A 24,576-nucleotide genomic window follows, 5' to 3' on the forward strand; every position below is an offset into this window, starting at 1 on the left:
CTCTCCATGTGACTCCATAGGCTCCTCTTAAATAACTCATTTCCACTGCTCTCACTCTTGACTTGTGTCCTTCAAACAACGTCCAAGCTTCACTTCCATACGGTAGAGTTGGTATCACAATACTGCCATGTAGTAACTTTTTCACTTCCATGCTCACTTCCCTGTTTCTTATCACTGCTTTCAAAGAACCAGCAACCTTTCTTCCTTCTCGTACCCTTTCAAGCACTTCATCCTCCAAAATTCCATCCTTACTTATCACACTACTCAAGTACTTAAACGTACTCACATTTTCCATTTCCTCACCATCCAACCTCACTGTACATTCACTGATTTCACCTTTCTCAAAGACCATCACTTTACTCTTCCATACATTCACCTTTAGGTTCCGTTTCTTACACACTCTCCCAAACTCATCCACCAAGCTTTGCAGCTCCCCTTCGTCTTCACTTAACAACACAGTATCATCTGCAAACAACAGTACAGGGAGTTTCCAAACACTACTCTCACTAGGGCCACTCCAACATCCACTGCCCTACCTTATATCTCTTTTATTACCCCATCCATGTACAGATTGAACAACCATGGAGACATGACACATCCCTGTTTCAACCCAACCTTTAAAGAGAATCAATTACAGTGGGGCTAAAACAGATCTAGATTAGCATGAATAGATGTGAATGGACCTGAAGCTGCTTGAAAAAACCTAACTGGATATGAACTTACTTCAGTAGGTCATAACTGAAATGTCTAGACTCAAATAGGAAGGAAGGCCCTGAATGGATCTAGCTAAACCTGAGTCGACGAATTTAGACATGAATGACCCTGGACTATACATAATATTAATTAATTTGGCCGAAAAGAATGAGATCTGAGCTGGTGAAATCGTTTAAGTACCTGGGCGCAATGATAGAAGAGAGAGGTAAATAAGCAAAAAAAAGTAAAGTGGAACAGGGAAAGTGGCTGGTGCAATAAAGATCTTGATAAGAAACCGACGTCTGAGTGTGGCGGCTGCGAGAGGCTTGCATGAAGAAGTTTTACAGCCTCTAACGGACGAGTATAAGACTGTGATGTGGCAAGAAAATGAGAAGCTAGGAGTCAGAGCAGCGGAGATGGGATTGTTGAGGAATGTGTGTGGAATGCGGAGAATGGATAGGATGAAGAATTATGTGATTCAATGAAGATGCAGAGTTAGGAAGTCTGTGGACACCAGAGACGAACAGAGTGTTCTTAGATTGCATGGTCATGTGGAGATATTGGATGTGAATAGAGTGGTGAACAGGGTATATCTGAGGGAGCTTTAAGGTGGAAGGAGGCGTGATAAGACTAGAATAAGGTGGATAGATGTGGTAAATGAATGTGTGAAGAAGAGAGGTATGGAAGCTGATGAGGGAAGGAACTGACAATTTAGCTGGATGAATTTTGTGTGGAGGAGTGTATTACCACGGGTTGGCATCTCTTTATACTTGACAGTTGTTAGACTGACTCTGTTGGAAAGGTGGGTGTAAGGCTGTGTGTGGAATAAGTCGTGCCTATCAGGTGAAACGAGGATTCCGGGGGACTGAATAGTGAGTGAATGGGAGTGTGTTCTATTCGAATGGGCAAACGCTGGTAGTATCTCATCTAATATTTTTTTCCTGACTCTCTTGACCCTACCCCATACCACCCTAGGGTGGGAAAGGAAGTCTGGATGATGATGAGGGTACCAGCTAATGGTTATGCCAGCTATATAAAGGTATGCGGTATTTTTTTTTTTTGTTACGTGTCCGACTCTGGGCAAAGGCTTCAGGGCCTATTTCTCAGGGGCAGTGACCTATCCCAAGGCTCAGTAGTCCTCCTACACCTCCACATGTCACCACTTCGGCGCTAACACCCACCATCCATATTGAATACATGCTAGGGCTGTTTTACACAGGATTGGTGTATTGGTATTAGCGGGGGTATTTTTAAGACATGTCGGCGGGTCATCATGTAGATCAGGAAAGTCTGCTTTTAGGAAATTCAAATCCTTAAACTGTTCCCTGCCCCAGCCGGGATTCGAACCTGGGTCCATTAGGACTGCAGGCCGTCTCTCTACCGATTCAGCCACCGCCTCCTTCTTCGCGAAGCTAAATGCAAGGCTGCTGTAATTAACTCGATTTCTTTGTACAGTATATGTCGATTGACGTGTATAACAAAATATCCACTGCATGAGTGATCCAGTTTGGGTCAAAACTAGCCCATATATTATTCGTGTGGGAAGAAGTTATTCGATTTGGTGCAGAACGATTAGAGATTGGGGTCTGAATTCTGGGTGCGGTGCAGGATATGTTTCACGATTGCCCTACCCAAGGAGGATCAAACCTGGAATTCCCATTATATGTAGGGACAATAAAAAGGAATTCGAGTCTGGAGTAAATGAGTGGAAGGCCAATTTCACGGAGCAAGATCAAAATTCGGGAAAAGCGTGGTTGTGTTCTCTAAGCGCCCTTTCTATTTAAATTTGCGTTTTTTAGCCTCTTAAATCCGACGACGTATTTTCTGTTTTATTTTTGTTTCCCCTCAGGCAATTTTATTTAGTTGGGGAGATTTTTCGAACTGGAAGGATCGATACGGCTGTCAACAATCGCTTCATTACTAGACTCCACTCCCAAACAGAAAAAAATCAATCTGTCAGCTGGAAGAATAACTACAAAAAGATATCACCGGACTTAAGAGGCAGAAAGATATTAGCACATTTAAGCGATCGACCCTTTGAATGTCGTCTGAGTTACACATCCTCGCACTGTCACCAATCCTTCCCTTGCCTAGTGATCACAACTGAAGCAATACGAAGTCAATAAATGAAATGCATAATGCGGTAAAGGTAACATATATTTTTTTTAAAGATTACGATATTCATAGTGTTTACATACACGTGATCTTTGCAGTTCACTGATGACACTATGTGAAGTTACTAGGTATTTCGATCTGCAGTATTTGTCTGTATTTTTCTTATGCAAACACACACACACACACACACACACACACACACACACACACACACACACACACACACACACACACACTTCCTCTCTCTCTCTGTCTCTCTCATGCACTATATTCTCATAACACACTCTTATCTTGTTCCCAAAACACAGACTTTCCTTCAGCCAAGAATAGGCCTCACTGTGCCATCACTGAAATGCCACGCCTCACACCACAGCACACAAAACACCCCATACAATCCTTTCTCACAACACCTGACTTACTACACTATCACAGTATATCACAGATGCTCTAGTGAGGCTTAGAACTGACACAAGTACCTACTCTACCAACATTGCATTGTCGCCTCTCACTGCCAAATGCACTCCTTCCTTCATGCACTCCACTCTAACAACACATACATTTTTTCAACATAATCTCACACGAAAGTTTCTGAATGAGCCAAGTTGGAATGGCTCTTACGTCCACATTCCACGGGGTTAACCTACAGATGCTCCCGGCACCACCACCATGACTGGAATATCAATAATAACACAATAAAGCAATAACATCATAAAAACAACATAGGAACCGTGACAAAAATAAACAAAATCATAGCCAAACAAGAGCACGAGAAAGACCATAACGTAAGAACACAATGGCAACAAAAACATAATACAAAAAGGCGAATGTACTAACTGTAAAGCGTCCCATTTGGAGACAAGACCAATATGTACCACTCCCATCTCAATGACCTCTTCTCTTCCTTTTATTCCTTCCTATTACTCCTCGTTTCATCACTTCCCCATTTTTTCTCAACCTTTTTTACTGTTTTACTATAATGACGACGACACCATATGATTACCACTCTCTTTTCGGTGAACAGGTTGACGAAATTTCTTATCAGTCCCATCCGTTATCGATATCTTTTTTGAGGCAGCAAATAGAAAATGTTTGGAGATAATCGAAAATGCAAGTACAGTAAAACAGAGGGGTTACCTGGCGTTGCTCTGGTAAATAATTATGTCCGTGTATATTGACACTGCCTGGAACCCCCCTGGAAGAGACGATTTCCAGGGTTCCAGTTTACCCTTTGGACTTCTGATGCTCCTTGGCCCCGTTTCCCCAAAGATATATTCCCCATCGACATTTTTCCCACCACGGATCTACTCCCCACGAAGCTAGTTCCCCACTTATCACCCACCATGCCCGCCCATTCACCCACCCACACACCCTGCCCGTTAATTCACCGTGCTACCCACTCCCTCTGCCAATCCACTCACACACCAATATTTCCTCATCCTGCCCCACACCCACCCTGCCCAACCACTCACTGACGTTCACCCATCCATACTGCCCCACTCAACTCCACACCGACCCATCCACCGCACCCACCCTGTCCACCCACCTTGAACCCCTGCCCCACCCCACCAATCCTCCCACCCCAACCCAACCACCTGTAGGAAAAGTTAAAACTCTACGGTGATCGGCCACCATATTTCCACACGTTGATTTCATTAGTTCTAATTACTGTAGTTCTATTTTTGGCCATCAGGGGCGCCACGAGAGCACCTCTAAACCACACCATTAACTTTTCCACTAAATTCTCCTCTATAAACCCCTCCAGATAGTTCTTTAAATTCCATAACAAACACACAGACACACTTTCAAAAATATAAGGCAATATGGCTTCGTTGAAAGGTCAGTAATGTTCCTACACTCATAATGTCAGTTTAATATTAACTGGATCATACTGCTTCCTTTATCTACAGGGTTAAATGAACGAAATCAGTGTGGAATGCTTCTTCACTGTTAATGCTCTCTCTCTCTCTCTCTCTCTCTCTCTCCTGATAATTGTTTACTTTTGCAGGGTTCCCAGATGTCGTCGCCAGCCATGGTGCCAGCTCGAGTTCTGCTGCTTATATTGGGTAAGTGTGTGTGTGTGTGTGTGTGTGTGTGTGTGTGTGTGTGTGTGTGTGTGTGTGTGTGAGAGAGAGAGAGAGAGAGAGAGAGAGAGAGAGAGAGAGAGAATATATATATATATATATATATATATATAAATATATATATATATATATATATATATATATATATATATATATATATGAGATCCCTTGAGCCACAAAAACAGTCTGGCGGAGAGAATAACAAAATAAAAGAACAGACAGCTTACTATTTCTTTACACCTTTCTCATTCCTTTCGTTGCTAAAGGTTATGCTCTGTTGACTAAGATCTTCGAGCAGTGAACTGAGTGTAATTTGAGAGTCTTTACATCTCCTTTCAAACTTGGTGGATGGTTTGAGGATTATTCATTGACGAAAGAAACTGTTTTTGATGGCAATGGGTCAGAGGGCAAGGTCACAGGGCCATGCAAAGCGTTGACCTAGCACAATGACCTTAAAACGGTTTTGGTCCGATTTAGATCAAACTTGGTGAAATGGGTCACGTTAATGCAAGAACGAAGTGAATCTATATTGAGAACATTTAGTCAACGATCAGGGTCATAGGGCAAGTTCAAAGTTCGTCCCTTATGAGCGATTTATCTATGTACAGACAGAAGCCTAATCCCCTAAAAATAAATCACCTCCATGTCGCCCTGTCCCTGCCATTTCGCTGCCCTCTCCCCATCTTACACCTCCCCTCTCTCATATACCTCACAGCTCCATCCCTCCATTTCATCTTCGGTGTCTCTCTCCCTCTCTCCTCCTCCACCTCATTCACACACACTCTCCTGATTAGTCTCTCACGCTCCATCCTCTCCACATGGCCAAACCACCTCAATGTATTTCTCCTAACGCTTTCTATTACATGCATATCCGCACCACAACCCTTCTTCACTTCCATGTTTGTCAGTCTGTTGCTCCATATATCTCCACATGCTTCTCTCAAATAACTCATTTCCACTGCTCTCACTCTTGACTTGTGTCCTTTCAACAAAGTCTAAGGTTCGCTTCCATACATTGGAGTTGAGATCACAGTATGTCATGCAGCGACTTTATTACAACCATGCTCACTTCCCTGATTCTTATCACTGCTTTCAAGGAACCAGCAACCTTTCTTTCCTGCTGTACCCTTTCAAGTACTTCATCCTCAAAACTTCCATTCTTGCTCATCACACTAACGAAGTATTTAAATGCACCCACATTTTCCATATCCTCAATATCCTGTCTTACTGTGCATTCAGTGACTTCATTTCTCTCCAAGACCATAACTTTACTCTTCCCTATATTCACCTTTTGATTACGTTTCTTACCCACTCTCCCAAATTCATTCACCAAACCTTGCAATTCCCCTTCGTCTTCACTTGCCAACAGACTACCATCTGCAAACAACAGCACTGGAAGTTTCCAAACGCCACCTTATCTCATTAGGGCCGCTCCAACATCCACTGCCCTGCCTTCTCAATCTATATACAAATTGAAAAGCTATGGAGACATGACACATCCCTGTTTCAATCCAACATTCAGATAAATTCAGTCAGTTCACCATGCTCATGCACTGCACCCCTAGTGCCCTCATACATACTCTTCTCGGCATTCAACAGCTTCCCATTTACTCAACATTCTTTTAATATTTTCCACATTTCTGTCCTAGCTGTCGTATGCTTTTACCAAATCCATGAAGGCAGCATACAACGTCTTTCCCTTTTCTAGAAACTCTCCCACTAAACACCTTAGGATGTATATCTGATCTACACAACCACTTCTCTTCCTAAACATCTTTGTTCTCCAACTAATTCCTCTGCTATTTGCCTTACTCTGTCAACAATTACCCTACCGTATATTTTTCCTATTACGCTAAGAAGACATATGCCCCTATGATCAACATACACTTCTTTTTCCCCTATTCCTTTGTACACAGGAGTAATTATATCTGACTTCCAATCCTCCGGGACACTACTTTCCTCCCAGGCCAATCTGCATTTCATCTTTATCCATTCTGCTACTATTTCTCCTCCGTGTCTCAGCATTACACCACACAATCCATCAACCCGGGCTGTTCGGCCAGACTGCCTAGGGAACAACTACTACTACAATCCATCAATTCCCGGGGCTTTTCCTATTCTGATTTTCTTCACTGCTTCCACTACTTCCATCCTGATGATCTCTTCCTCCCTACTAATATCCCTCTTTTTCCCAGTCATTCCCCAGCCACTTAAACTAGAGTTACTCTCATTGTCTGTGTTAATAATTCCTAAAAGTGTTCTCTCCATCTGCTCACTTTTTCCCCCTTCTCAACCAGCAATCTGCCATTTTTATCTTTCACTCCCCTATTACTTTCTCTGTCAACCTCTTTTACTTTCTTGCCTTCCTTCAAGAAAATTGTCTTACATTTCCTTCACTTTGCATCAAATTCTATCCAAACTTCTCATCCACTCTCTTCTTACTCTCTCTTACTGATCTTTTCATCTCTCTCCCCTTTTCTACATATAACTCTCCATCCTATATTTCAACTTCCTCCATGCCTCTGCTTCCCATTCACTCACTATATGCATGTTCTTTTGCGCCACAGCTTGTCTCACTTCTTCATTCCATCATGGTGTTCCCTGCACCCTCTTACGTCTTCCATTCGCCTCACACACCACCTCACATGCTGCACAGATTTATGTGTGGTGGTTAGCAATGGGTCAAAAGTCTACGTAAAACGCAAGGTCAACTTAAACAGTTTTATCCAGGTATGACCAAATTTTGTAGATGGGTTGAAGATATGGCCAGAAAAAAAAAAAAATGATTTTCAGAATGATCAGTCTAAGGTCCAGGTCACAAGGACAGGTCAAGTGCCATGGTCAAAGGGCAAGGTCAAATGCCATGGTCAAAGCGCAAGGTCAAATTCCAAAATATCATCTTGCACGTCTGTGAATGACCAAATTACCTAAAATGCTTTTCATCTGATTTCGACTAATCTTAGCTGAAGTGTTGAGGGTCAACCAAAGGGGAGGAGCGATATTTTTTAGAACAGATCAAAGATAAAGGTCATAAAGCAGTGTCAATTTAAATAATTTTTGTCTAATTGAAATCAAACTTTGGGGAAGGGTGCACAGGAAGGCGTGAATGAAGGATTTAAATTGAACTGAGGAGGGTGAAAGGGAAGGAAAAAACAAAGGATTTACTTCGAAATTAGTAAGCTAAATTCCAAGGTCACAGGGAATGGTCAAATGTCAAAGTCACATGGCAAAGGTGGCAAGGTCAGCTTATACAGTTCGATCTGATTTCGACCAAACTTTAAGGGCAGGGTTTAGGATAAAGCAAGGATGAAGAGATTCGATATTGAGAGCAATCGGCGAAGGTAAAGGTCACAGGGCAAAGTGAAATTGTCAGCCTTTAGAACAGCTGGTGGGCGCGTGTATTGTGCTCTGAGTGCCCTTCCTGCTACCTGTAATTCTATATTCTTAGTACCGCGAGAGTATTTAATTCAGCTTAGGAAGACCCGTGAAGGAATAACCATTACTTCCACAGTTTGTACCTATTATGACAATTTGGCTGACAAATAATGGTGTTCTGTAAGTGTGCTTCAGGAAGAGCGTTACTTTTCCTGATAACGACAGACACACTAAAGATCTAATTCTTGTTACAATAAGATGATACTTTGAAAGAGAACGAGTCACGCTCGGCAGATAAATGCATCACCATCTATCTGGATAAGTGCTCCCCACAAATTGTAAAGATTTTCACATTACACTCAGTCTGCCGCCAGAAGATTGTAATAATCAGGGGATACTTTAGCAATAAAAGGAATAAGAAGGAATTAAAGGAACAGAAACAATATTTACGTTGGCTGTTCTCTTATTTCACTAATCTCACCGCCAGATTGTGTTTGTGACTCAGGAAGTATCTCAATTATAATCGCTCCTCGTAATGGCCAAGAGGATATTAAGGGTCGCTCTCTCTCTCTCTCTCTCTCTCTCTCTTTACATCACCAACTACATCTTCACTCACCCTGCCAACCACCCATTTACCAACTCCCTCACTTTGCCTTCCATTAGTCGAGCATCCATTACCTTTTTTCTTCCCTTGCTCACACCCCATTAACTGCTAATGAGAGAGAGAGAGAGAGAGAGAGAGAGAGAGAGAGAGAGAGAGAGAGAGATGAAAGTGGAGACAAGGGTGTGAGAAAGAAGGCAGGAAACCAAGACAGCATCAAAGAGGGATAAGCTGGGAAGGACGCGGGAAAAAAAAAGGCCAGAAAAAGGAAAGAGCAGGAAAGGCGAGAGAGGCAAAGGACGGAGGAAAAGGAAGAGGTGTGGAAGGTGAGAGAATGAGAGAGGCAAGACTGATACATATGACTGGAGATTGGCCGTAATTTATCGATGAGAGAGAGAGAGAGAGAGAGACTGAAGTGATGGGAATGTCAAAAGTTTTAATCCCATTCTTCTTTATTTCTCTTACGCCTCTCTCTCTCTCTCTTTCTCTCTCTCTCCCAATTATTCCTGAGTTTTCATCTTCATTTTTTTTAGGTATCATTTTACTCTCATACTCTTCTAGTCCCTCCTGTCCCCTCCTCTTCCTCCCTTTTTTCATACATTTTCCTCCTGTTGCTTTCCCCCTCCCATCTTCTGTTTATGCAATGTTTCCACTTGTTATCAGTTTCGTCACTTAGTATCCTCCTCTCTTTCCCCTATTCTTCGTTATCTCTTTCCCCTTTCCATTTCTCCATCGTTCTCTTGTTGACTTCATACAGGCTTCCAATGTCTTGTTTCCTCTTAATGCTAACTAATAAAATGATCACAGTTCTCTTATATTAGTAAATAAATAAATGGATGAATAAAGATGGACACAGAAACATAGTTAGGACTTTCATCACAACTTTACCCTGCATTGCAAAGCGAAGAAATATACGCAAAGAGTATATAAATAACTCTTATCTAATATTCAGCCACATTTATATCACAATATGTTAATGGTTCTATAATGGATCCTGTAACCTGGAGTTTTAAATGCGAGCGATATAATAATCTGTAAAACACACTTACTTGCATGGTCTGTTTTGGAAAGTAATTCATGAACTAAATCTTGAGAATATCTGAAACTTTACTATATCTGAAAAAGTTAAGAATATCTTCAATACAAGTGGTCCTTGGTATTCAAGGTTCCGTTTTCCTCTTCCACGTCTTCATTTCACTCTAACTCAGGGCTGCGACTAGGTTACCCTGATTGTTCACCTGTTATCTGTATTACGAAAACCATAAACTGCTCACATCCTTCCATCTATTTTGTCTGTTGCCTAATCTAGGAAGTCCTGGTTTTGTCTATACAGTATGTGAAAGCTGATGTAATGTTTTCCTTTTCTGTCTGGGCAATCGCAAGTTTACATTCTAAAGATCTGATAGCTCCCACGTTTCTGAACCATAAGTAACAAAAAGAAAGACACACATGATACAAGATTCGAAGAAAAACAAATCCAAGACATCTTCGATTGCAGGTGAGTGTATGAAGGCAGTGGGCTGTAGTGAGGCGAGGACAGTGTAGTAATAGTAACCTATCGCAGCAACAGGCCATTTCTCTATACCTTACACCAGTGGCGGGAGAGACATGTTCAAGGACAAGCGTATCTTTTGCCCGGGACATAAGTAATAATTCTGGACATAAAAGGTGAGGAATTATTTTCATATCACTGTCATGATCGAATACCTATGACTTATTACCGGCAATAACAAAGGTGATGAAACTGAGATCGTTTTTTAGACTACTTCTCAGATTCTCAAACACTTGTCAACGGTGATAAGTTTTGTTCCTCAATCAACAGCTTTGGAACAAATTTTACAGACACTCGATGCTTGTAAAGGTCTTTCGTTAAAATATCCTTGTAGCAGTTGTACCGTGCACTGCAAACACGTAAATGGGTATACAGTAGTGGCGTGGCAGATACTGGCACGATTATAATGCATGGCCATAGATACAAAGTTTCCCTGAGCGTCCACCTCTACTCCTTGGAGATGGTCACCTCTTGCACGGGCTTCGACTCAGGTGCTGTACGCCGTCAAAACTGGCCATATTCTTACGGAAACCAGAGAATGTCTCGAGGACGCGGAGGTAGCAGAATCTCCCGCTCCACAAGTTTACACCCATAATGCATATCGCGCAGTCAGCAGTTATAAAGCAGCGTCGAAGCAGATTCACACTCTGATTTCGGCTTATCATGTGACCAGCCTACCCTAGGCAGTTAAATCTATCTTAAAACAAGCTACATCAGGCCCTTCACGATAATCAACATTCCCAACCCCTTTCTAATGGTAAGTTTTAAGAAAATGCAAGCACGAACACTCTGCAACCATCACGCCCCTAATCTCAATAGCATGTCCTCCATTCCTCTCAACAAGCTTTATGCGATACAGCCACAAATTCTGAAGACGTATCCCTGCAACCCTCACGTCCCTCCCCTCAATACGCGAGTCTCCATCCCTTTCAACAACCTCTGCGCATCACAGTTATAAATCTTTACTCCTGCCACCTCCCACACCCTGACATCTATAATCTTCTTTCTTATCTCACCTTCATCCTTTCCTCTGGACACTCACAAGACACACAGAGACCTATTAAAGCCCTGACACACACACACACTAAATACTCTGACTTCAACCCCAGTTACGACCACTTCACACTCGGCTAAACCATCCGTAGCAACGACAAAGGCCTCTATGAAGGCACCGATATATTAATCATCACCATCATTGCTTTCAGTAAGTCCATCATCCTCCACCTACACAACGTATCACCAATACCGGGTACATATCTATCTATCTATCTATACACACACACACACACACACACACACATACACACACACACACACACACACACACACACACACACACACAACCACGGACACACACACACACACGAGTGTATATGAAATCACTACAGTCAATAACATCAGTCATCACCACCACCACGAACTACGAACAACAATTGCAATAATACTGAACCAATCCCACCATAACCAAAATGATACCGTATCTGTCTTCTCTTATAAACAAAACAATACGCACAAAATGGCACAATTCTCCGGCTTCTTGGCATCGCTGCTTTAATTTTCTTTCGTCTAACCACCACTTCTTCCTCCTTTTCAGCTGTGCGTGGACGGGAGAGAGTAAACGAGACCAAACCAATTCCTTCACTTCCATTCCAGAGTATCAGTTAACATCTTTATCTCCTTCCCTTTCAGCTGTGAGTGGAGAGGGGGGAAAAAACGATGGCCAAACTCGTCCTTCCAGTCCTCCTCCCTCGGCACCTTCTTCAGGAGACGCCCCCAGGCCCTTCGAGACGTCCTACGCCAGCAGAGTGTCAGCTACGGCCCCCTACATAGACCCTGCCACGCCGTCTGAGGTGGAGGCCTACGTTGGGACTACGGCTTTCATGCCCTGCGTTGTCAATAACCTGGGCCAGCGATCGGTAAGTGGTGCAGGGTGGATAGAAAGATAGATATATGGAGAGATAGATGGATGGATGGATGGATGGATGGATGGATGGATAGACAGACAGGGAGACAGACAGACATAGACAGATAGAGAGAGAGAGAGAGAGAGAGAGAGAGAGAGAGAGAGAGAGAGAGACGAGGCAGGAATGAATGAGGGAGAAGAATATAGCACAGATGACAGGAGAGGAGAAAAGGAAAGACGGAGGGAGAAATCGGAAGAGGAAAGAAGGAACAGAGAGAAAAAGAGACAGAAAGAGGCTGGATTAATATAACGTGGAATAAAGAAAAGGGAGATGTAAAATAAAACGATATAAAATGAAAGAAAGAAATGAAAACAAAAATAAAGCGTGAAATGAGATAAAAAGTGATTTCTGGTTAAATGAAAACAATGAAGCTTTTGGTTGAATTGTAAGCATACGTAACAAAATATCTTGGAGTGTACTATTTAACTTTTATTCTCACATTAAACCAAATCCATCTAAGTAATGCATATCTCATATATATACTTTTTCTTTTATGTTAGTATCGATTATGGAGAATTAAACAGAAAAGCAAATCGCTATTTACAAGGGCTAACTACAGTTTCTGCCCACCCTTTACCCCTATGCTTTGTTAAAAAAAAAGTCTTACTGAGGTTTTCATACCAAAAGAAGATTTTTGTCACTGTCTACTTTCATCTGTACCACTTTAGTACTCGTCCGCCCCCTCCTTCCCCCACCTCCTTCCCGCCACTCCCTCCTTCCTTTCACCCAATGCTTCGCTTCACCCCCTGCTTTCCTATTCTCCTCATCTCCCTCCCTCCCTCCCTCCCTCTCTCCACCTCCTCCTTCTTCCTACTCAGTCTTTCCCTCCAGCCCGTCCTACCCTCCTCCTCTTCACTTACTCCTCTCCTTCCCTGCCTCGTACTGTCCCCCTTCCCCTTTTTCTGTTCTAGGCTTACATGCTGTTTTTTCCAGTTTTAAAATTTCCCTGTTTCACCCGTATTTTTGCTCCATTATAACAGGGCATTCTTTCTCCTTACACTTCCTCCCTCCTACAGTCAATCTCCTCCATCTATCGTTTCCCTCTCTTCTCTTTCTTCCCTCCAGCACTCTCCCTTTCCCTTCCCTCCATGTCTCTCTTACTCCCACTTCCCTCTTCCACCTTTCTTTCTCTTCCCTCGTGCTTCTTCTGTTCCTCCTCCCATTCACTCTTCTCATCCCTCCTCTTCTCTTTTTCTCCCTTCTCTTCTCCTCCCTTCTTCCCTCTCCGTCTCTCCTACTCCCTAGTCTTCTCTATCCTATTTCTTTCTTCTCTTCCCTCTCCCATTCTTTTTCTCCCACATTTCCACCTCCCACTTTCCATCTCCCCATCTTTTCCTCCTCTCATTCTCTTCTTCTCCCCTCTTACTCTCCCCACTATCTATCTCCCCATCTTCTCTTCCTCCTCTCTTTCTCTTCTTCTCCCTTCCTACTCTCCCCAGTCTCTTCTCTCCCTCCGTCCCTCCCCCTTTCTCCCCTCTTCTCTTTTCCCTGCTCTCTTTAACCTTTTCTTCCCCCTTGCTCTCTTCCTATGCACTGAAAATATGTAAATTTTCTATGCATAGAAAATTCTTTGTAGTCTGAGACCACACTCATCCTCTCTCTCTCTCTCTCTCTCTCTCTCTCTCTATTTACGTATCTATCTTTCTTTCTCTCTCTCTCTCTCTCTCTCTCTTTATTTACCTATCTATCATTCTCTACCGCTATTTATCTATCTTTTTAACTAACTAACGAACATGCCAGAGAGAGAGAGAGAGAGAGAGAGAGAGAGAATGCTATGAATTAAGAAAAGCCACCTATCTAGCGTAAGGCCATATAACAAATCCCCAATAAGCTCTTACAAGAATAAAGACCGTCAGTACTAAAATAAACGATTCTACGCCACACTCCAAAAAAAGGGAAACAGGAGTACCGCTTGTGGTGTACCTCCGCTAATAAGGGCTGCTTAATCCCGCATAGAGATGTTAGAACTAAAGCTGATCGTCACTCATGGATATTCAGTATCCATGCCAGCCCACTGAATTGGTATGGGAGCTGATGGAGGGAGGGAGGTGTTCACTGGCACCGGAGATGTGGTTTTCACTTTCAAATCCTCTATTTTATCGCCATTCGACGTACTGTATGGCTACATCGCACCTTGAGGACGTCCATGGAGCAGGAAACACTAGTGATGACCTACTTCAGATCTCCCATCATGCAGGACAGGGGCACGTGGGAAAAACAGAACGTGGCATGTACAGCTGACCAAAATAATAATCGACATATGCAGCTGATGGCTGTGGAAATGAGCATTTCGGCCTATGCTGGTTCTGTATGGTTGGTATGCTCGAGTAGCTTTCATCTTTGCTGCTAATAATACCGCAACAGCTGAGGTATGGTGCAGTATCCATAAACACATATGTTGTATCACAGCTGCTTTAAAGATGTCACTAGGATGCTGAATGAAAAGATGAACACCTTATTTCTGAATCTGTCTCTACTCCAGCTGCTGGGTTGCGTGTAACACATCAGTAGGTGCAGTAGTAGGGTGAGTCACTGGAAACCGTGAAGTTCCACGACTGATCCTGCCTGTGGTCACCGGGTGGAAGAGATTGGGTTCTCTTCCGATTAATTGGTAGCCCAATGTACTAGTTAGTGCCATGACGCAGGCCAGGCCAGAAGATTTTGGCAGAACTGAATAGAGATGAATATGCTTTAAAACATTTTAGTTTGCAAGACTGATACTATTTTATGTTGCGCACTGGAAATTACTGAGGTTGATATCGTTATATTTTAATACGGGCATATCACTCATCATGGAGGCCTCACAGGCAAATCCTCAGAATATTATCACTTCTCACGTCGAGGGCTGCAACAATGATGAAATTGCGATTACGACTTGTTTACTGTCAGCTGTAGTGTACTGATTTCGGCGGTATAATGCTACTACCACAGCTGGAAATACATAATCTGCAATGATATTCTTCCATTAACTGAAATTACTGTCGGAAGCATAAATATTGATCTGGGGGGAGTAGTGGCCCAGGTTTTCCTTGACGTGAAAATCCCCTCCAAGTTAACCCTTCTGTTCTGGGGATATCACATCCGTGGCTGACCCCAGAAAAAAAAAGGAGGGGTATATGAGCCTCTGATAAACAATATCAATCCTTAGTCAATGGTCAGAGACATCACACACAACAAGAAAACTCAGAAATGTAGCATCCACTTGTAATGCAGACAGTGAAGAGGTGTAACTTTCGCCGCTAGTTGAGCAAAACTTCATTACTGCACAAGCTATACTGTTATATTTTTCCCAGTAACAGATAGTTAATATCACATAGTAGGACTTAATGATTTTCCCTCAATACCTTAATCACTTATCATGCATTCTTCATTTTGACTTTCATTTTCATTTCATGGCATGTGGTAGTTTCAAGGCACATTGTACTTTCGTATTTTATACGAGGATGAGATGGAGGGATGGAGTGGAGAGGTATATGAGAGAGGGGGGTGTGAGTTGGGAGCAGGGCAGTGAAATGGCGGGGGACAGGGCGACGTGGAGGCGATTTGTTTGTGGCCACCCCGTATGGGACTGAGGCGTCTGGCAATAGATAGATAGATAGATAGATTTTATACTTTTCACCAATGATATTTTCTTATGGCACAATATCGCATAGGATGAAGAACATATTGTTCGCTTCATTATTATCACCCATTTGAAAAAAAAAAAAAAAAAAAAAAAAAAAAAGATACTGATAGCCAAACTGAGCCTGCTTGGGTCCTTGAACACAGTACGGGAAACAAGGCAAATTCTTGGTACCTAAGTCTAACACTCAAGATTTCAGTGTGCCATGAATAGGCAGATTGTGCAACCAATATTCCTATCTCTAATAGTATCGAAATTGTGTTTCGCATAACAGTACCATCAACTGAACCTCTCACGTTAGATCACTTGCTAAAAACCGCCTCAGAGAAACTTGGATTATTGTACAGAGTCCATAACTTCTTCACTGACGAGAAGTTAGCTATCATTCACGAGTCAGGTGCGCACTCAAACTGGACATTGCTCACCCTTGTGGAGAAGATGTGAGGAGGCTGCACTAAAACCGAACAAAATTCAAGACACAGCAATGTGAATACTTAATAACCCGGTAATTACCGATGAGCTACCTCCCCTACAAGTGAGATGGAATGTTGCCTCCCTAGCAATATTTTACAGATATTTTTACGACAAATCCTCAGATAATATTACTTTCACTGTGCCACCACTCCACGCCTTCCCCCGTGCTGCACAGCCATCTGGTAGCGCCCATTACTTGACTGTCACACTGCCATATTGCAGAACCGCCTACGAATATTCTTTTATTACCCAAATGGCTTCTCTTTGGAATTCGCTTCCCTCGATTAGTTTTACCCAGTCTTCAACCCATGGAAGTTACAGTCCAAGTGCTACATATCGTTTCTGAGTGGAGGACATCTGTAGTGTGTATGGACTTTATTTTTTTTTTTAGATATACAGGTATATCTAAATTGTTTTTCCGTCCAGTGTTCATCTTCCGTAAAAAAAAAAAAAAACAGAAACCGAGACTCTCCCCTCCTGTTTAAATAACCAGACTGTACTGTTCTCTGAGCCTGACGCAGAGAGGTTAACTAGCTGAGGGAGAGAGGCCAAACAAAATGTGTGTGAAGCCGGCTGAAATTTGTCGTCTCAGAAAGTGGCTAAAGTCACGGAAAGCAAAGAACATGAACGGAATTTGTTGCTCTTGGAAGGAAGCCAGCAAGAGGCATGCATGACCCAGTTTCTCAAGAGCAAACGGTGTAAGATACGGAAAATGGCTACGTTGCCCTGGGCACTATGAGGTGAAACTACACCTCGTCTGTCTTGTAAAGAAAAAAAAAGACAACACAGCTGCGAACCACCTGCATATGACCAGCACACCCGTTGCGTTTCCATTCCCAGCCCAGACAAACCCTACCAAGCGTCCTTGACCCCATCAACGGACGTCCAGCTCTGCATCTGCCTCATCTCCCCCCTAAACTGAGCGAGAGAGAACCGCTGACAAGGGAGGGAAGGAGCAGAGAAAGCAGACAGAAGGGCTCGTGGAAAGGCATGGGAGAAGCAGAGAGGAAAGGTATGGTGTACAAGTAGGAACAAAACAGGAACTGAATCTGGGAGACTGACTCCACTGAGACAACAAGACTGGCGGTGACAGGGGAATGCCAACCAGAAATGATACTGTCGTAGAGGAAATACACGTGATGTGCGGCTAAGAAATTAAACTCATCATGTAGCCACTTAGTATAAAACGCTCCTTTTTTGCCACACCATCATTGCAGCCCACAGCATAGGAGCAGAGATGGGAAAGGTGGGTGACATGAGACGCAGGTTTCCCCAGTGCACCAGCTGTCAGTAGCTGAGCAGGGAGGAAGAAAAGCTGACCCACTGCAGCCCTCACCAACATGCAGGGGAGCTGCTAGGAAGGGTCAAGAAAACAAGAAACAGGAGGAAACAAACAACCTAGCCAAATAACTGAGGAGTTGCTGACACAAGACAACTACATCAGTAAAGTGGATAAAGCTCCCCTCCTACATCCACCCCCAACAAAAACACTAACAGCAAACAACTAAAACCCAGCAAGAGGCACATGTGGAACCCACCATGGTAAACAGAAGAAAATTGGAGAACCATGACACACGACAGGTCAAAAACACTGGGAAGTCAGAATGACATAACATCCACATTCACAGTAAGGGTGGGGAGCAGGCTAAAAGAAATCCCCTCGGCAGGAACGACACAAGCTCTGTTTTTCCTTGTCTTTGTGTGTAGTTTTGTCTAGAAAAATTTGACTCTAATAGTCCCTCAGGGGTTGAGATGTATTATGCCTTTTGAATCCGATGACAAGTTTTTTTTATAGTTTTTTCTTGCAATCTCCACACAATTTTCTTAACTTTAGAAAAAATTTTTTAGTAGTGACGGAATTATTTAGTTTCCATCAAGTCCATCACAAACGAATATATCTTCCCAGGGTGAATAAAACCGTCTGAAGGTAGCTAGAATATGACTTAAAAAATCGCCGGAATGAAGGGGTTAAGGATTCATATTGTAGTCTTCCTATTTATCAAATGTGCCAAAAATATACTGTCCTTCACATCAATAACTTTCCTATCCCTTCACTTTTTCTTTTACCTCCTCGGATTTCCTCTCTCCTGACTTCCTCCTTGTCTCCTTAATTCACTTATTTCCTTTCCTCATCTCTCGTTTTTATCTTCATTATTGCCCATTTCCTTCCTTTTTCCTCACCAGCTCTCTCCACACATCGTCACTCTACCTTACTATTCTTCCCTTATATTGGCGCCCCCTTACTCACTCTCCCTGCCCTCCCCCTTCTCTCTCTCTCTCCTTAGTTCACTCTTCATTTACAGTTCTCCTATCTTTTTTTATTCTCTTCCTTCCCCTCCTCTCAGCCACTCTCTCTCACTCATATACTCACTACCTCTTCTCCCTCTCTTCTATTCTCTTCAATTAACCTCTTTATCCAATACTTTCCTTAGGGCTACACTATCCACTTAACTAAAAGCTCCCTCTACTCTCTTTATCATCTCTAGTCTCTCACCTTCTCTCTTCTCTAATCTCTACCTACATTAATCTCTCTCTCTCTCTCTATCTACCTGTCTATCTCTCTATCTATCTATCTGTCTATCTTCCTCTATTTATCTATCTATCTATCTATTCCCACAGGTGTCATGGGTGAGGCACAAGGACATCCACGTGTTAACAGTGGGTCGCTTCCTCTTCACTAACGATGACAGGTTTGAGATTCACCACGACGAGGGCAGCAACGAGTGGCTCCTTAAGATCAGGTGAGAGAGAGAGAGAGAGAGAGAGAGAGAGAGAGAGAGAGAGAGAGAGAGAGAGAGAGAGAGAGAGATTCTTCTAAAATATAACTGAAGATCAGAGGCGAAAAATCAAAACAAATCTGAACAAAGGACAAACCCAGGTATAATTGGCAGGTGTTGCGTGAGTGACAGGTATTGACAGGTGGGCAGGGGTCTGAGAGAAGACTAAACCATTCTTTTTATTTTCAGTGTCCTTCAATATCGTTAAGAAGAACATACTTTGCAACGTCATAAGGATTTTTTTTTTTAATGAGAGAGAGAGAGAGAGAGAGAGAGAGAGAGAGAGAGAGAGAGAGAGAGAGAGAGAGAGAGTATAAGCTGGAGACGAATCGTGTAAAAATCTACAGACTGTATCATTCGTTAGTCGTCATAATCTTTCCAGCCAGACTCTCTGCCTAGATGCTGTATTAGGATGAAACCATTGGAAATTCAAGAGGACTGGCTAGTAGGCTACTGAGTATCATTCCCACTCGTTCAATAATTACATCATAATTTTTATACTGGGCCTCATGAACACTTGTTTGCACCTTTTTTCTCAATATCAGTAAGAAGATAAGATTTGCGAACTCGGGCAGCCTAAAAATATTAAAGTTGGATAGTTTTCTCAAAAGTAGATTTCTATAACTCTTATGTAAGCAACATTTTATCATACAACTTTTTTTTTTATGAGAGGAAGAAGGAACCAAAGACCATGAGCCCGCAATTATTGTTCCTTCCAAGAGAAAAACAAAATACAAGAGAGAGCCAAATTCAAGATCCGATCATTTCGAAATGCCTTGACACACTGCGTTTGAAAGACTGGCGATCATAGGAAGCAGGAAATACAGACAGAGGGAGACAGTTCCAGAGTTGACCTGTTGCATAAATGAAAGACTGGGAGTAACGGTTAACTCTTGCATTAGAGAGTTGGACAGAAAAGGGATGAGAGTTTGCTGCTAGACGGGTGCTACGCGCCCGTCGTAGAGGAGGAGGAAAGCATGCAGACAGTTCAGAGCAGCAGTGACCGTTGAGGTAGCGATAAAAAAGAGATAAAGATGCAACAGTGCGACGAAGAGACAGAGGTTGAAGGGAGTAGAGGAGAGTTAATGAGACGAAAAGCCTTTGACTCCACCCTATTAAGAAGAGCTGTATGTGGGAAGCCTCCCCACACATGCTCTCATAGGTGCTTTATTTTTAATTGAATCATATAATCTTTTGAATGGCATGCTGAAAGGCTGATTTAACTGCTTGGCTGATAGGTTTAAAATAGTTTAGTGCCGAACTCTTTCGAATATCATGTTTTCTTTGTTGCTTTATGGCTTATTCAAGTGTACTGCCTATTACTGTGAGTGTACTGCCTAAACAGTCCTTTAGGTAGATTCTCTAGCCATTCAATACGATACGGTATTGATAACATCCTCACTTCCTTCTTTCCTTACCCAGCTTTATTGCTTTTAGTGCTTTCCTTACTACCTTTCGCGTAATGCTTGGTATCTCCCTACCTTTATATTGTTACTCTAGCTTAATCCTCTGCACAGATTTCACATTTTACCTTGATTACTTGAGCTGTTATTACTTCCATTGTTCGATACTCCAGGTGCAACTTTCTTATCTAAGACAAACCTCTGATTACTTGTGCATCATCTAAATTAGTTTCAAGGCATCATAATCTGCACACACAAAAAAAAAAAAAGAATCTTTTTCATTCATACATTTTGGTACTTACAGTCAGCCAAATGATATCAAATTATCATCACGTGATTTTGCTACTTTGTGATCTCTTGCAAAACATTCGAGCGTTGCTGTATAAAATTTTAAGCATGTTATTTTTCCCCTGGCATGGCTTTCTAGTTAAGTATGTCGAAAATAGCTTCTGTAAAACATATTATGCTTCTTGACTCAGTCTCTTTACTTGTTTTACCCTTCCAATCGACCTGCATGCAAGAATTATTTATCAAAGGACGAAATCAGCAACGTGAACTCTCGTATAATAATTATGTACCTTTATACTCTTTCCTATAGAAGTGGTTGACGACTCAGGTGCACTCTGAGAGGTGAGCAATTAGATTCGTATTCTCAATAGCTAAGGAGGCTTTCCAACACTGCTTCATTACAGATATATCTTGGTTCTAACGCACTGCTATTGTCGTGTATGCCTATGTTACGTATTCTTAATTCCAACACAAACTGGATAAACAGCAAACTGGAAAATACTAAGGTGTCACAAGCAATAATAGGCAGGTAAGAAACAAGTGCCAGTAAGATGGGAAATTGGAGTTCTGACACACACATCTTCCCACAGGTCCCCCCGGCTGAATGACACCAGCGTCTACGAGTGTCAGATCAACACCAAACCCACCACTACACATCTGGTCTCTCTCACGGTCCTCGGTAGGTGTGTGTGTGTGTGTGTGTGTGTGTGTGTGTGTGTGTGTGTGTGTGTGTGTGTGTGTGTGTGTGTGTGTGTGTGTGTGTGTGTGTGTGTGTGTGTGTGTGTGTGTGTGTGTGTGTGTGTGTGTGTGTGTGCGTGCGTGCGTGCGTGCGTGCGTGCGTGCGTGCGTGCGTGCGTGCGTGCGTGAGAGAGAGAGAGAGAGAGAGAGAGAGAGAGAGAGAGAGAGAGAGAGAGACTGTGACGTTTAATATCTATCTATTAATCTATCCATCTATAATATATATATATATATATATATATATATATATATATATATATATATATATATATATTAGCGCACTTCCACTAGCTAAGTACTCTACATTCCGTCTATTGTTTGTTGAAAAAAAACAGTCACTGGAAAAGCTAATTTTCTTGGAGCACTCTGTAAGAAAATGGTGTTTATACGGTGATTTATTAGGGTCCAATCTACCAGGAAATATCAATACTTCTCGTGTCACTTCGTCGGAGATTTTTCATCCTCTGATCATATGAGGACTGACTGTGGGGTGGGTAAGTTTGTATTACTCTTTCTTGTGAAATAACTTTTAAAGGATTTATTTAGCACTGATGAAATACTTTGCTTGGTTATCATGAGAAGGTTGCTGTTAATGTTAAAGAAACGCCGTAAGCTCCCTTTTAAACATTTCCGACTCCTTCTATAGTGAAAAAATATTTGAAGGGTTGACTTATCATTTGGTGATATTTCTGAATCGATATCGTATTTGTTATATGTGTGTGTGTGTGTGTGTGTGTGTGTGTGTGTGTGTGTGTGTGTGTGTGTGTGTGTGTGTGTTTTAATAATCAGTATATTTCAAAATACTCATTAAAGTATTCAGTACTCTGTGTCAGTTTATGTTTATTATATGCGTTTCTCTTGTGAGGGATAATTCATTCAGTGTGCTTCGAAATCGAGGCTAACTTATTACTGAATATATATCTCCGGTTGCTCTCAGTAAGGTTTATCGTTATCGACATGAATTTCTTGGTGAATATTGATCCAGAATCGCGGAATATTTTTGTACGCAAGCAATCCTCTGCCTGTCGTCAAAATTCAATTCAACCTAGAAATAAACAACAGTGAATTAGTTATGGCCCATTGCCCAACTGGATTTTATATGTATTAATAATTTTTGCACTAACTTCTGTTGGTGGCAGCTTAGTCCATTCCTCCAATACGAGAATATTAAAGTATTTTTTCCTACATTGTTGCCGCATTTTTACTTCTGAGTTTCTTAACATTATTTCTAGTTGCAGTACCATTCAGACATGATCTTTTATTACGGAACCCGTCATTATAATTTATACTGCAATGATTGTCAGGGAATGTGGGAATTTTGTTACTAAGATTTTTTTTTTTTTAATCGTGCTTAATATTGACTTGAGGCTAACTGGACTGTAACATGTACTCCGTTTTTTATCTAATTTTAAAGATAGGCGATATATTATTGACTTTCCATTAATTAGTAGTTGAGTACTCTGCATTCATTTAAGGATTTAATGAAAATTTTAGCTAAAGGAAAGGCTAACTGTCTACAGGATTCACAGGGTACACGAGGAAATATCTGGACCAAACCCGCTGCTTTATATGGGTCGATGCCTGAAGATATTTTAATTTATCATGTCCTGTCATTTACTTGATTGACGATTTCCCATCTGTTTCTGAGACAACCGATTTTGTGTTGGCAGTGTTTATCCTGTTTTCGTTTATGAAACCACCGGGGAAGAAGTCGTTCAAAAATGTTGCTGTTGTTTGGTTAGCATGAACGAGATTGCTTTCTGAATGTAATACAGGGCCTATGACATCTTTTACATTTTTGCTGTTCCTTATACAGTATAATGCAAAAATATTTGTGGATTTGGCTTTGCTTCACGAGAAATCTTTGCCACATAGTCTTGTTTGCTTTTTTTTTTTTGGATGATTTTCGTGCATCGCCGTAGTAGGTAAAAATATTCGGTACCGTCATCGCGATTTCATATCCGTTTATATTTTGACTAGTGCTTGCCCGCAAAAATTTGCCGGACCAACTAACAGTCTTTCCATCCCAAAATGTTTGCTAATACCATGATCTTTGTTTCGATACCGTTATTGAGCCCACAATGACCAATTCTGACCAAAATGTCGAAAAAGTGTTTTTCGCATATTTTCTCATGTCGGGATTTCTGACAATTTCGTGTCGTCGCGCTCGTGCGCGACCTTTTTTTTTTTTTTTTTTTCCCCCGTTATTCTGACACTCCCTGGACTCACCCCGACCTAATGCAAAAAAGAATTAGATCGATAGATATTACCGTTCTTCTGAAAGAAACGAACAAACGCACAGACAGACACACACATACACAGCTTGACTTTATTAGATTATTACCACGCGTCGACGTATTTCTTGTTTGAGCTAAAAGTGCACTGTCTCCATGTTTTGACAACATGTACCCTTGTTTGTCTGCACACGAATTATCAATGTTTCGGTTATTAAAGACCTCTAAAATAATGCCACCCTTGTGTTTTAGTGACTTAGTTAACTTTGCCGTACAGTACTTTACTGCTTTCCTCACCTAGCTTGGGCGGTCTATATACTAAGCCAAAATAAATAGGTTTATTCGTATATCTCTCAGTGGATTTTTCGACATACAAGGAAGCTTAAGATTCAACATCCAATTTACTGATCTGCATTGCATGTACCTGAATTTTAACACGTATCAGAACTTCTTCCCTCATTTTATTAAGTGATTTTTCACAATTTACAGGCCTCGTTTGGCAGCAATACTTCTCCAATGAAAGAAAGCCTCCCTGAATATGCTGTTGGCCTAGTCCAATATTTTGACCATATCTTGATACCATGAAGGTTTCATGTTGATAGCTCACGCTATTCATGAGATATAATGGTGCTAAATGTGGGCGACAAAAACTAGTTGAC

General features: G+C 41.8%; 1 protein-coding gene across 1 annotated transcript in view; it reads left to right on the top strand.

The window, feature by feature from the left end:
- Nucleotides 1-10,314: 10,314 nt before the first annotated feature.
- The window catches only part of LOC145403582 (uncharacterized), a 52,807-nt gene continuing 38,545 nt past the window's right edge, over nucleotides 10,315-24,576 (top strand). Inside the window, exons 1-4 of the mRNA XM_080275260.1 lie at nucleotides 10,315-10,363; nucleotides 12,182-12,333; nucleotides 19,097-19,218; nucleotides 21,536-21,624. Of these exons, the coding sequence (XP_080131386.1) occupies nucleotides 10,315-10,363; nucleotides 12,182-12,333; nucleotides 19,097-19,218; nucleotides 21,536-21,624 (412 nt within the window). The remainder of the gene's footprint in view (nucleotides 10,364-12,181; nucleotides 12,334-19,096; nucleotides 19,219-21,535; nucleotides 21,625-24,576) is intronic.

This window comes from Coenobita brevimanus, chromosome 61, assembly GCF_032717465.1.
Source record: "Coenobita brevimanus isolate Jiangsu-jjx chromosome 61, ASM3271746v2, whole genome shotgun sequence".
Lineage (NCBI taxonomy): Eukaryota > Metazoa > Arthropoda > Malacostraca > Decapoda > Coenobitidae > Coenobita > Coenobita brevimanus.